The sequence below is a fragment of the Scomber japonicus genome, chromosome 2 (genome assembly GCF_027409825.1).
Source record: "Scomber japonicus isolate fScoJap1 chromosome 2, fScoJap1.pri, whole genome shotgun sequence".
Classification (NCBI taxonomy): Eukaryota; Metazoa; Chordata; class Actinopteri; order Scombriformes; family Scombridae; genus Scomber; species Scomber japonicus.
Window position 1 is genome coordinate 39666987 of NC_070579.1, and position 15610 is coordinate 39682596.

Consider the following 15610-nt stretch of genomic DNA (forward strand, 5'->3'; position numbering starts at 1 on the left):
CAGTGTCTTTTAATTTATGACAGTGGTCTGTCAGTGTCTGATGGTAGAAAAAGTCTCTGTGTCTCTCTGATAAATTATGACGTCTGAACGAGACACCAAACTTACTTACTTACTTTTATGTAGATGTTGTCACTTTTGGTTGCTCCATGGAATGTTAATGGATCTTTGTTTGTCCAAGAGAGAGACCCTGTCAGTCTCTATATCAAACCTGGTCCAATTTACTCATCTCAAGGAACTAAAATTAGACTAAAATACTTTGGGTTTTCTAGTTTTAGTGGAAATTTTTAAAAAGTATACGGTGGACTAAATATGACAAACATTTATCAGGGCCTGTGTCAAAACAGGACTCAGACTAAAACTAAATTAAAAAATATCTCACAAAATTAACATTAACCTGCTCTTAAAAGGAAATTAGACATTTTTTAAGGTTTTGCTCATCTGATTTAACCAATCTCTCTTCTGTGTGTGTTTGTGTGTGTGTGTGTGTGTGCGTGTGTGTGTGTATGGGTGGGTGGGCCCCAGTTTATCACAGCGGGAGTGGTTGCTATCATCTTGGACAAACACTGCACCATGAAAACTGTGAGTCTGCAGACTACACATGCACACAAATACAACTATACACACACACAAATCACACATTCTCATGCACGTATATATGTATGGTTGCCAGCAAATTGCTTTCTACTAATGAGTCACAAACTCCATATCTTTCCCCTGGTAAAAAAGTAATATACTTTAATATACTAAAAATGTACTTAATTTTCTGAAAGTACATTTCTAGCACATTTTGACTTTATGTGTTAAAATAAAGTAAACCAAAAATATATTATAAATGTATTAATTACAAATATATTATTCCCTCAGTAGTACTTCAGTTTACTTAGATAAAGTACACTACTTAGTACTTATACTTAAATTCATCTTAAGTATATTCATATAAAATATAATAACACTGAAATATATATGAGTTTGATTAGTATATTTATTTATTATGTACTTCGAATGCTTTAAATATAAGTTTAATGTTAGTGTATTTGCATCTACTTTTATCAAGTGCACTTTTAGCACCCTTTCAATAAGTTCACTTTTATAACACTTTTTTTCATATCATTGTTAGCACAGCAGTGTTAAAGTGCACTTAAAATAAGTATATGAATAATTAAATACTACTTCAGTGGTAAATTAGTGTATTCTTCATGAGTACACTATAAACCAGAACAAATTCATCAGTATGTAGCCATTTCTTTTAGTGTGCTAAGATCAGTTTAAAAGCATGTACAATAACAGTTCATTTCTGTAGCTGACCTTTTCTCTTCAACCTTTTAAAATAATGTATTTTACCAGCAAAATGCAACAATGCTGTTATGTAATAATACCTTTTCTAATTGAAAAAATATCCTTACTTTTCTATTTCAATTTTAAAATGTTAGCAATTAGTGTTATAAAGTATTTGGATTACTTGGATTGTTTTTATACAATATTTAAAAATCCATCCATCCATTCTCCAAATTTAATGGTGAATTTTGAATAAACATGAACATCAACAACAGAGCACCTTTCAATTGACCATGTGCTTTTATATAATGCAGTAGTCACCAGTATTTCTAATAAAAAAACAGTACAACCTTGTGTATTTCTTATCATCACATGGAAAGTACATATTCCAAAGCTTGGATTGTTTCGTTACATTTGACAGCAATCAAAAAACACATTACACTTAAGAACATATTAAGCTGTGTAAATAACAGGAAATTTGCTTTGCTGCCTGACTGAAAAAATAATCTTTTGAAAGTCTTTGATTTTGCATGAAAACAGTCATGCATGTGGTGGACATTTTTCAAATTGACCCTGAAGTACTCGTGGCGCTGTGCTGCCGCTGACTGGTTACCCCCGAATGCAACCTGCTTGAATGATGCTGAGGGAAGCGTTGTCGTAGTTGAGTTACAATGGCACAGTTCAAGTTCGGGATGCTTTATTTTAGGGACAACACAATTCACGTCGAAAGTACTGACATCGTGACGCCTCAGTACAGACAGCAGATGTTCAGGGATTAAAACGGCCGGACCTCTCGAGTGAAGACCGATTGATACAAGTGTGCTGGGGCACCAGGAAAGCACCTAAAAACAAGGTGACCGCAAAACTGCTCCTACTTGGAGGTTTGTATTGTTCGTGCATGGTGTGAAGTATCTTTTGAATGAATATTCTTTCTACAATGACTAAGTTAAACAAGTTAATAGGCAAACTTATCATTCACAAACTGCATTAGCTAATAACTAGCTAGCAAGCTGTTAGTGGCAGGTGGCAGCTAATGCTAGTGTAAATGGTACTAACTTAGTGCAACTTGAGATGAGATTTTGTGTGAACATTTGTGAGCGTGCTGTGTGGAGAATGTTTAGCAAAGGTTTTGTGTGGCGCTAACCATAAATGGACAATTGTCCAATGTAAAGAAAAGAACAAGAAGAAAATTGTTATTATTATGTAACTATGTTTATAAAAAGACTTAAAGTGACTTGTTGTGTATAATATTAGATTGACTGTGGTGAATTTCACGAGACAAAATATCTAAAATATTGAGTAAAAGAGGGAAAAAACATTTGACAGTTTGTCTGATGTATGGTTGTGGTTACAGACAACTACAAGGAGTTGATGGGGAAAAAAAGAAGCCTTCCTCAAGGATGAGGACATCTGGCACATGGCAGTTGCAAGGAGAAGGACCACACCTTGTACCACAACACATGATGGAAGCAAACCAAAGGTTATTTTTGTTGCTTGTGTTGGTAGTTTCAATGTTAACTAACCCTAACCCTGCACTAGCACTTACCACAGCCATTGTTTTTTCCTTTTGCCCTCCCTCCTCTCTTTGCATTTCATATCAGATTAAAACACCTGTAGGTTCAAAATGCTGCTCCATTTCGTATCATACTTACCAAAGTCTTGATTCACTGAAATCCCTATTTGTATGTTGGTTATGCTTTTAATGTCTTGTCTCATCTTGTTTATGAAAAATGATATGAAGTGAATGTCACCCACTGAATTATTTTTAATTGTAACACATAAAATCCTTAATGAATTCATGACACTGTAATACTATGATGTTTTTTAGTTGAAATGTTTTTCTAAAAAATCTCTTCACCAGAAAGCATCTATGGTATAGTTCATATGTTGTTGTCATGTAATACATTCTTTCTCTTCGGTACAGAAAAAAAGAATTACTGCAACTTCCAGTCTCACTTTAGATGAAGATAAAACACAGATTGACCCATCACAAGTTCTTCAAACAAATGTAAGTATTTACGGGAATAAGGGAATATTGTGGGAGGATAAGACATATTTTTCATTATTAGTGGCTTTAGGTTTGACAGCAGTGCAGTTGCAGAAGTGTATGCGAGTGCTAGGGCTGGGCGATAATACGATCTTTCGGGACCAGTGTGCCAGTCGGGATTGCGATAAAATGTTGTTTAAATTGTTTTGTTTTTTTATATATGTGTATGGACATACACATATGTCCATGTCTAAAAATAAATACATTGACATGTGATTTTATTGTTCTGTCTTTTTTTTGCCAGTGCCATAAAGCCACAATGCTTGGCGATATGTGTTTTTTTACATATTTGAAAAGAAAACATTGTACTGTCACTTTCATAGAATTGGCCTCTTTATTTTATAAAATATCTACAACAAATATTAACTGTAGAATCAAATCGTATCGTTCTTACACTGTATTGAATCGATTCGTATCGAATCGGTCTGTAATAAAAGGATATCGTTTTTGAATCGAATCGTAACCTGTGTATCTAGATGCATATCGAATCGTTTATCACAGAGATATGTGCAACCCTAATATATACACACACATATATATATATATATATATATATATACATATACACATATATATATATATATATATTTATACACATACATACATATACATATATATATACACATACATGCATACATATATATGTATATATATATATATATCATAAACATCATATGTGATAACGTTACATTTGACTGTATTTGTTGTAACATTACAGTTACCAGATCACGTTTAGCATATTGAAAACGGACCTAACTTACCTAGTGTTGGGTAACTTGTGCGTAAATAATGCCAGATCTCTCGTGATTGGAGCTTTTTCCATGTTTGGTTAAATGTACAGTTTATCAGAATTTAAAGTTAAAACCTGAAGAGAGGGTTTAGAACCTGCTCTATGTGTAAAGTGCCTTGAGATAACTTTGTTGTGATTTGGCGCTATACAAATAAAGATGGATTGAGATTGATTGATTGAACTTTCCGCTGTAACAACCCATCCACTCACGTTACTATGTGTGTGTGCATGTGCATTTTCTTGGTCATCAATATTGTAGTGCGTGTTCTTAGTGGGACATGTTTTTGTCAAAGTCATATTGCTATAAAAAATATAAATAATATAAAAAAACAGAAATAAAAGTAAATTACACAAATCTGTTGTCACATAGCATTCACCTCGACGAGAAATATCGTCATGTTTTAAGATCTCATCACATCCCTATTGGCAACTTTACACAACTTTACACCGGAAAAGGGTGGAGTGCATTCTCCGGGTTGGGGATGAGATCCTGCCCCAAGTGGAGGAGTTCAAGTACCTCGGGGTCTTGTTCACGAGTGAGGGAAGGATGGAGCGTGAGATTGACAGGCAGATTGGTGCGGCATCTGCAGTGATGCAAACTCTGCACAGATCCATCGTGGTGAAGAGAGAGCTGAGACGAAAGGCAAAGAAGTCTGGGCTTCCCTGCTTAGGCTGCTGCCCCCGCGACCCGACCCTGGATAAGCAGAAGAAGACAGTGCTGTACGGTACGATACAACTTTACACAGCTCCATACATCAGGCCAAAGTAGCAACATTTTTCCGCAACTTGTATTATTGGGAACACAAAATAACACTGTTAAGGTGTGTCCCAGTTTTGAGGCACCGTGGCAAGTGGCATCCTGTCTTTGCAGCTCTCCCTCACGTTTATCTTTTGTGTCCAATTTTGTTGTCTTTAAAATGTCTGATCGTGTCTTATTAGGGACCGAGCCGAAAGGCAAGAGGGCGAAGACTCCAGAGGAGTCCTGCCCTTGCCTGAAGGCAAAGACCCTATTGTTTTTGTGTCATTTATTATTAGGGCCCGAGCGCTGACCAGCGCGAAGCCCTATTGTTTTTGCCAAGATTATTATTATTATACTTTTTTTTCTTCTCTCACAACAACGGCCTTTTTGCCCCCCTAAACGTGCCCCGAAAGTCACCAAAGTTTGCACGCAAGTCAGACCCGACGAAAAATTTGATATTTTATGGTTTGCATAAATGGGCGTAGCAGAATGGCTCTCTAGTGCCCCCTGCAAAATCAATAAAATCGAGCCCCTCGCCACAGATTGACATAGAGAAATGAAACTTGGTACACATATTCATCATGTCAAGACGCACCAAAAAGTCTCTTGGACACATACCCTAACACCAACAGGAAGTCGGCCATTTTGAATCAAATTATTGATTTTAATGCAGAATTTGGCATCATATTTGAACGAATTAGTCCTAGGGATTTCATCCCATCCACTTCAAATTCACACAGAGTCATCTTGAGATATTGGAGATGAAAAGCTATAAAAAGCTTTTTTGCCCGTTATTCCTGGTTGCCGTGGTGACACGGCGAATTTCGATGTCTCGCCATCAAATTTCAAACCCTCATAACTTGACTCCAAATGGTCTGAGCTTTTCCAAATTTCAGATGCTTGTTCAGCGTCCTGGTCTGAACACATGTACAGTCTTATATTTAGTGACAGTCATAGCGCCACCCACTGGCAACAAGAAGTCACTTGCGTCATTCTTTCACTAATTACTCCCATAATCTTAAGTATTTACACCTGAAATTGACTCAGCTAAGACATAACACCAGTTATCAAAAGCTTTTTTATGACTTATTCCTGTTGGGCGTGGCTGTGCGGACAATTTTGATGCTTCGCCATGAAGCAGGAAGTCTTTATAACTCCTACAGACATTGTCCCATCTACATCAAATTCATCATGCATGTAGAGGGTCCCGCCCTGAACACATCTATGCATCAATACTGTGTCAAATACACAGCGCCACCTACTGGACACAGGAAGTCAGCCTCATATGACAAACATTATCCGATTTACATGAAATTTACAGGATGTGTTCTCCACATCATACACTGCAACATGACATATAATTGGTGGGTGATCTCTAGCGCCACCTAGTGGACACAGGCAATGTGACTTAGCCCCATCACACAATGTTCAATAAAAGCCCGGGTGCCAAGAAGTCTACGTGCCCGCTGTGTCTACCATGTGACTGCAGCATGCACCGACATGCACGAACGGGGCGGTGCGTGGGGGGGCGAGGGTCCGTTCATTGCTGCTTTCAGCTTTAATTATTATTATTATTATTATTATTCTACCGCCTCTTTGAGCCTTAATTTGAACCCCTAAACCTGCGCCAAAGCTCACCAAATTTGGAACGCACATCAGGTCTGGCGAAAAAATCGATAAAATGGAAAAACAAACAACGTCTGATAGGAATGTCGTAGAAAGACCTACAAATCACGCGCTGATACCCCTGACCTAAATCCAACAGGAAGTGCACATTTTGCCTTTTAAATGTATGATTTTCGACGATTTTTTAGGCATTTCAAAATATATACATCATTCCTGCACACTTTCAGCTACAGACTCCAGTCAAACGTCAAAATGTAGCCACAAGTCTCATCTATAGATGTGTGTAATTTGGTCTGGCTATGTTTTATACTTTTTGATCTGCGGACCCACATGTGCACCTTGGCTGCAAAGTGGGTGTAAAACGGAGGATGAAAAAAAGGAGGTTTAAACCCTGCATCCCTGTGATCATCACAGGAAATGTGAGGTCCCTGGGAAATAAAATGGATGAACTGGAATCGCTTGTTAAGACACAGGGGGAATACAAAGAGTGCAGTATGATGTGCTTTACGGAGTCGTGGCTGCATGACAGCGTGTGATGTAATCCACAGTGCAACTGCACACCTCCAAACAAAGTACCCTGAAGCTTTCATTACCATCACAGGAGATTTTAACCACACCTCACTCTCCTCCACACTCCCCACCTTCCATCAATTTGTTAAATGCACAACCAGGGGAAACAAAACTGTTGTAGCAAACCCATTTTGTTTTTGTGCTTGCTGTTTCTTGTTTTGTCCAGAGGGCAGCTTGCATTGTTTGCAGGTTTATTGGGAAAAACAAATATCTGCTTTAGATGTTTTTTGACATGATTTATCAATCTATACATTTGATCATGATTTGTGTTCTAAGAAAATGTAATTCCATCTGCTTTTATTTGTATATTTTGCTCGTTTTAGAGATAATGGTTCCGTTTTTAAATCCTAAGATTTTATTTTGAAAACCACTACTTCCTACTTCCTTCCTGTGTTGTATGGCCGAACAAAACAATGTGCTAAAGGTAAAACATAAAAGGGTTAAGGTAACTAAAAAAAATCAGGCAAAAAGCAGAAAATGGCAACTTAAGGATATGAACATCTAAGGCTTAATGTATTTGGCAGCCCCCCGAGGAGGCACAAGGTTGGTGTGTCATACTTACAGTGGATATTAGATTGTTATTATTTGATCGAAAACATGCTAACTCTTTTCCCGCCTGTCTATTGAATTAGCAGTGTATTGCTTGGCTGAGTTGTATGAGGAAATTCTGTGATCATTTATTATGGACAGAAGTGGTGACTGCTTTGTTTTCTGCTTTTGTATTTTGTCAGTTCTCACGTTGGTTTAGGGAGCTGGTTTTGTGGTTGTTACAACAAAAATAGTGAGGAAATGGTCTCATGATGCCATGGAGTCCCTGCGTTGGGCCTTAGAAGCCACCGACTGGAACACCCTTTATGAGCCACATGGGGAGTACCTTAAATTCTATGTCGACACTTCTATCCCCACTAAAGTTATCCAATGTTACCCAAACAGCAAATCATGGGTCACTAGTGATTTAAAGGCCCTATTAAACAAAAAGAAGAGGGGACCGAACACAGATAAAACATATACAGAGAGAGCTTAAACATACCCAGGGAGAGCAAAAACTCCTACAGAAAAAAAATGGAGGAGAAATTGCAGAGGAGTAAGGCCAGGGATGTATGGAATGGAATGAGAGAGATTACACGTTTTAAGACGTTTTAAGGGCGGTTGAGGGATAGAAAAACAAAGGTTTTACTGTGGAACTGACACAGAGTCAGAGGACATTGAGCTTGGTGAGTCTAACAGCTACTCAGGCACAATATTTTCACACAGCAACAGCACTGATGAAGAGTTTTTGGGTATGCTGTAAGCATACAGCTACACACTGTATCAAATATGTAAAATTACTGTGTTCTTTTAAAAGGTTTAATTGAAATTCATAGCCTAATATACCAGTCCAGTTCAGTTAAGCAAATCGTTACCGGACCAGTAACCATAAACCGGACACAATGTTTCAGATGTAATATGTGTGTTTAATTGTGTTTCAAATAAAAGTAAATTTAAAAAGTTTTGGAGTATAAAGATGTGTGTTTATAAATACATAACATTCCAATAAAGCAGTCTGTAATAGAAAAGTGTTTTTCCCCTGCAAGACACCCTGCGTCATATTTAGCAGTGCGACTTTTACGGTATGTCAGATCACTACCAAAAGTCATAGCACACAAGTCAGGCAGGCATGAGGCAACACTGGATCCAAAACTCCGGGAGGAGTACTGTGCTGAACTTTTGGTGGAAGGTTAAAAATAAGAGGAAGAAATGTTAAGAATAATAAGTATGCAGAAGTACAAGAGTTGCCCTTTGGTGTCAGCACACCTAATATTCTTTGTCAATGAAGGAGTACATTAATGATTCATTAGTGTGAAGCAATGAAATGGTTTACAAGAGCCCATTTTCCTATGGATTATTGTTTATTTCATCTGCTACTTATGTCACTGCTATGCCGCTGCCCCCTCTGATGGTTAAAAAGAAAAATGTGTTTTTCTTCTTTTTCAGTTGCAAACGTGTTTGATAGTGAGCGTGGTGTCCACTGTGCTGTCAGTTGTGGCTGTGATCATCTACTCTGTGGACATGGACAAGAATCCTGAGGAGCCATGTGTCAAAATGACGCATGGCAGCTGTAATGAGAAACACTATGCCACGGTTTGTATTAGTGTCACTGAATGTCAAGTTGTCAGAAACAATTGATGATGTACCTATTCAGCAAACAGTGACTTAAGACACTCTCTGGGTGGGCTAGCAATATAAGTGGCTGTGGAGTCATTCATTTCCAAGCTTCAGTTTTCCAGAACCTTGTCTGTGTTCAGCAAAGATTTGTCATGGACCAAAGTGTGTATATTTTGAGGGTGTGGGAGGAGGGGGTCAGCAAAAGCATGAGGACTACAGTGTAGCCAGGGCCAAGGACATTTTGTGGTGTTAGCTCTACTAACAGGATAAAGTGCTCATTCTCAACTATATATTGTGAGGGTGTTTACATCCACATCTGATGAACAGTTTAGACATTCCCTTTTCAATCACAGTAACTCAAGTGTTATATAAGTCTATATTATATTATATTATATTATATATATTATTATATTATATGATATGATATTATGTTATATTATATTATAATGTTTGTGTTAAAAGTGTCAAACAATGAAGTATGCATGTTGAAGTAATCCCGATTAGCAAAAAGCACTTACTTCAGAGTGGTTTCCATTGTTGTTTGCCACTTTCAGCCCAAGGATCATCTGCTCCACACACCGCATGGAAGTTCACTTCTCAATAAAAGTCTCATTATTTAGTCATCTAGAAGCGTTTAATATAAAGTAGTAAAGCAGGAAATGTTGGGTAATCTCTAACTTAACTTGACTTTTATAAGACTGCCCCTTGGCAGGCTTCTGGATAGATGACCAATCAGAACAGAGTGGGCTCATCGGGACTGGGGCCTTCAAGGGACAGGAGCTAAAACTGCCTATTAGACGTTTTGATAATATTCACTTGACTATGAGAGCCTTAAGTTTTCAAGGCATCTCTCAGGGGCTGTTAGACCCTGAGAAATGAAAGGCGTCTTTAACTTGTCGATGTACTATGCCCAGCTGTTCAAGCTACATTGGTTTTTGAGGTTAACCACTTCAAGATGGGAAAGAGACCCCGGAAGATAGGTCAGGAGGAAGTTCAGAGCCATGAAGCTCAATATGTTATTCATTCTGGGTATTTTCCTGGATACGGTCACTGTGATTCCACAGTATATCCATATGTGCACGTCACAGTCTTATCCAGTTCAAGGTATTGCACCGCTTACATTATTGTAAGACTGCCCTGACAAAAATTTACCCGGACATTGACCCCCTGTGTGACAGATGCAAAATGCTTCCTGCGACTTTATACCATATGTTCTGGGGCTGCCCTGAACTAGATTCTGTCATCTTTCTTTGATTTATTTTCTAAAATATTTTAAAAAACTGTTACTCCCTTTGCCCTTATGGCCATTTTTGGGGTAACCTCAGGAAACATATCATTGACCTCCTGTCAGCACCAGGCTTTGGCGTTCTCCTCCGTACTAGCACAGCGGTTGAATTTACTGAATTGGAAAAATTCTGCCCCACCCACCCACACACATCTCATCAAGATCAGGTATACTGTTAATGGTGCTCTTCAGAACTTCCATGGGACGTGGGATGGCTTTGTTGAATTTGTGAAGCGGTTAGATGGGCTTCAGTTGGAGTGATAGGCTTTCAGTGGACCCACTGTAGCTATGCCCTAGCTGAGGACAAGTGGACTGGACCCCCCACCCCCAGTCCTTCCCCTCCTGTGTGTTTGTATTTGTCTTAAAATGGTCATTCTGCCAAAATTTCTATATCTTTTTCACCACATCCCGTTCTGTATTAATAAATCCTTTTTCACCAAACTCGATCAGCATCTGAACGCTTTCATCTAGGGTAACACACCTGCCCACCTCAGAAAATCAATCCTCCAACTTCCTAAATCGCAAGGAGGGTTAGCGCTCCCAAATTTTAAGAAAAGTTACTACTTTTGGGCCTGCAATATTAATAAACTCCTTTATTGGGTCAAAAGTGAATCAGATAAACTGCCCATTACAACTTCCAGGATCTCACAGAACCCAGTTGTTACTAATAACATCAAGATTTGGCTTCAATTTAGGAAACAGTATGGACTACACAGGGCTTCAACCTGTGCGCCGATTCTGAATAATCACCTATTTCTCCCCTCTGGCTCAGACACAGCCCAGCAATGGGCAACCAATGGCCTTAGACCACTGGCTGACCTGTATGAGAAAGGGGTTTTCTCATCTTTTTCATCCCTGTCAGTAAAATATAATCTTCCCAACAGTCATCTGTTCAGTTTCTTTCATATAAGACACTTCATTCAAAAATAGTTTCCACATTTCCCCAACCACCCCCGACTCAGAAATTGACAAATTTATTACCCTGGACTTTGAACAGAAATGACTAATATCCATTACATACAGTAAAATTGACTCCTTAAATCCAACAACCACCGCGACTTTGAAAGGCTCATGGGAGCACGATTTGGGTTTAAAAATATCTGACAGTCAATGGAGCGATATCTTAATTCTGGTCCATTCCTCTTCTATATGCGCAAGTCATGGCCTTTTACAATGCAAGGTTATTCATTAAGTTCATCTCACTAATGCCAGACTGGCTAAAATATTTCCATATCAAAGCAATGCTTGGCTGTGGCCTTAGTTTAAATTTAGAACCCAACCCCCTGACTGCTATTTTTGGCCTCTCCAACTAATAATTTGCCCACCACAGCACACCGTGTCGTTGCCTTCACCACCTTATTAGCCACACGTGCCATTCTATTAAAATGGAAACTGATTTCTCCTCCATCACATGATGGATGGATAAGACAAGTCTTACCTTGCTTTTTCCTCTTTAGTCTCTCTCTTTTTTTTTTAGCAACTTTATTTAAGGCATTTTCAGTTGTATAAGAGTAACAAACATACAAACGAATAATCAAAAAATACAAGATATCAGATCTTGTGAACATAATCCCGTACTAGTGCCCTCCCCACATACCCTCCCTTGGGACCAAGAGTACAAAAAAAAAGAAAGGAGAAAAAAAAGGGGGATCCAATGTTGCAAAAGTATGACATCAAAGGACTAGTCAGACAGGTTGAAAATACCAAAATAACATGATTGGTTAGAGATTTAACTTCTTTACATAATCAATAAAAGGAGACCACACTCAGGTGTATGTGTCACAAGAACCGTTTAGTGTATGTCTTATCTTTTCTAACTGAAGCAGAGATAGAACCTCCTGAATCCATCTCCTGAAGGGCGGGCATTTATTAGACTTCCAATTCATTAAGATCACCCTACAAGTTATAAGGCTGCAGAATGCTATTGCTCTCTTTTGTTTATTAGTGGTGTATATTTCTGAGGGTGTGACTCCAAACAAAGCGGTGAGTGGGTTGGGTTTGAGGGGTGTGTTGCATAGAACAGATAGACAGTCGAAAATGGAGGACCAGAAATTAACTAAAGAGGGACAGTACCAGAACATATGACCCTGTGACACTTGGTTGCAACACCTAGGACAGGTAGGGAGAACAGATGGGTATATTTTAGCTAGCCTATCATTGGAGTAATGTAGCCGATGAAATACTTTGAATTGTATCAGCCCGTGCCTAATACATATAGAGGAGGTGTGTATGTTAGAGATACATTTAGCCCAGACATCATCCGGTATCACGATTTCCAGATCTCGTTCCCATGCTTCATGCGTTTTAGTGTGTGATGGGGGATCCACATTGTGTATTATATTACAAGCCTTGGAGATCAGACCCCTGTTCCATGGATTCAGATTTAATAAATCATACGCAGAATCTCTATTTGGCGGTTTGGGGAAAGTAGAGAAATGTTTGGAGGCAAAGCTGCGTACTTGGAGATATCTGAAGAAGTGAGATCTTGGGATATTATGGTCTTTTACTAGGGCTTCAAAGGAAAGGAAGGAGCTCTCATCAAACAAATCGTCAAAGAAAACCAGTCCTTGTCAATGCCAGCCAGCGAAACTTTGATCCACCTGTGAGGGTGCAAAGAGATGATTGAAAGAAAGAGGGGAAAGGCTATTGATCTGATCAAGGTTAAAATGCTTGCGAAATTGTACTCAAATTCTAATGGAATTTGACACCACAGGATTAGAAAAGGTCCTACGAGTTGTCTGCGTTGCCAGTGGAGCTGTTAGCAGCGAGATGGGGGATATTGATGCATGTGATGAAAGCTCCATCATCGCCCAGGCAGGCCCATTTTTGTCTGAGAAAGACGTCACCCAGTATGTCAACTAGGAAATATTTGATGCCCAATAATAATGGAGGAAGTTGGAGAGACCCAGTCCTCCTTCAGATTTAGGCCTTTCCAAATAGATCTTCTTTATACGAGGCGTGGCTCGGTTCCAAATAAAAGATGAGACATACTTATCCAGCTTAATAAAAAAATGTTTTGGGAGCCAGATAGGGATTGTTACAAACATGTACAGGAATCTAGGCAATACTGTCATCTTGAGAGCATTAATGGAGCTTGCTAGCGAGACGGGAAGGCAAGACCACCTCTCTAAGTCTTTTTTGGTTTGTTCTAATAAGTTATCAAAATTGGTCTTTTTAAGTAACTTAAATGAACTGGTTACTTGTACACCTAGGTACTAGGGATGCACCGATCCGGCTTTTTCAGTTCCGATACCGATACCGATTCTGGGCTTTGCGTATCGGCCGATACCCGATACCGATCCGATACCATTGTTGATTTGAAAAACTACAAACCTCTACAGGACAAAAATACTGAGGGTATTGGGTGTGACTACCTTTCTTTCCTGAGACAAATGTAGCAAGATTAAACAAATGAATGCAATGAATGATAAAATTAAAGCAATGAACCATTTATTTATTCATATCAAAGTAAATAATACAAGTAAAAAGCATATTGCAAAGTACAAAAAAAACTAAGAATAAACCAGTATTCTCGTCAAATACAGTAAAAAATATAAATAAAATACAAAATAAATACAAATGTTAAAGCTCAAATTAGTGAACTGAGCTAACATAGTTACAAAATATTTAAAACAAATAGCCTACTTCACATGGTGCAATTCAACACCATTCATGGCTGGATCTCTAAATGGAAATTACAAATAACTGGAATGGAATTACAAATAACTTGAACCTGAGATTGATTATAAATAGAAGTCAAAACACTCAATGAGGATTATCTGCATTATGTTTGCAAAGTGGAAGTACAACAAATAATAATAATAATAATAATAAACCAATATTCACGTCAAATACAGTAAAAAAATATAAACAAAATACAAAATAAATACAAATGTGTGTGACATAGGGCATACATCAGAGCTCCAGATGTCAGTTGTAAAGCTCAAATTATCTAAGTCTTGCAGCTCTTTCGAAAAAAGTTCGCGTGACTTTTTGAACATTTCTGACAGTGCATTTTCGGAAAAATACTTCCGAGATGGTATGTTGTACCTTGGCTCTAGGTGTTCCATTAAACGTTGAAAGCCCCTCTGTTCTACTGATGACATCGGTAGACCATCCAGCACCAGAAATTCCAGGACTTTCTCCGTTATGCCCATAGCCTTCGCGCTGTTACTCGGCATTTTCTGGCGTTTATACAGCGCATCGACTAGCGATTGCTGTGTGCTAGTGCTGCTGCTAGCGCTGCTGCTAGCACCTCCATCAGCTCCTTTTGATTTATTGAGCTGCAGAAACTCCGCGTGCTCTTTACCGTGGTGCTTCTGCAAGTGCTTGATTAAATTGGTGGTGTTAAATTTCGCCATTTTACCACCACCCCTCGCAATACTTATTTTGCAGACATTGCACACGGCTGTTGCACTACCTGGCGTAGGAAGGGTGAAAAACCTCCAAATGAACGGAGTTGTTGTTTTTTTTTTTTTTGACGACTGACCTGCGCGTAACGGGATGACGTAGCATGCATGATCACACATTTAAAGGGAACATAAATGGATCGGTCTCATGGATCGGTTGATTTTCAACGATACCGATCCAGCTAAAATGTTGATATTGCCGCCGATATCCGATCCTAATATCGGATTGGTGCATCCCTACTAGGTACTTAAAGGACTGATGTTCAATTTTAAAGGGAAATGCATCATAGTCTAGAAATTTGCTTACCTCATTTATGGGAAAAAGAAGACTTTTTGACAAATTTAATTTATAGCCAGAGAAACTCCCAAATTCCTGTAGTAACTGCAGAAGGTGAGGTATAGATTGGCTTGGGTTGGAGACAAAAAGGAGCAAGTCATCTGCATAAAGCGCAGTCTTATGGATTGTGTTTCCTCTAGTGATGCCCTCGATTCTCCCATCCCCCCTGATCGCAGTGGCCAGAGGTTCTATGGCTAAGTCAAACAAATATGGCGACAGACAGCAGCCCTGACGCGTGCCTTTATATAATGGGAAATATGCTGATGTTGAGCCATTCGTTTTTTACAGCCGACATAGGACTACTATACAACATTTTGATCCAGTTTCTGAATGTTTCCCCGAATCCAAACTTCTTCATGACTGCATGTAAATACGCCCACTCTATCC

At 38.7% G+C, this 15610-nt stretch overlaps 1 protein-coding gene across 1 annotated transcript in view; it reads left to right on the plus strand.

Annotated features, from left to right (window-relative positions):
• tmem176 (transmembrane protein 176) overlaps window positions 1-15610 on the plus strand; it is a 39751-nt gene that overhangs the window by 15632 nt on the left and 8509 nt on the right. Inside the window, exon 4 of the mRNA XM_053330520.1 lies at window positions 9022-9168. Within this exon, the coding sequence (XP_053186495.1) occupies window positions 9022-9168 (147 nt within the window). The remainder of the gene's footprint in view (window positions 1-9021; window positions 9169-15610) is intronic.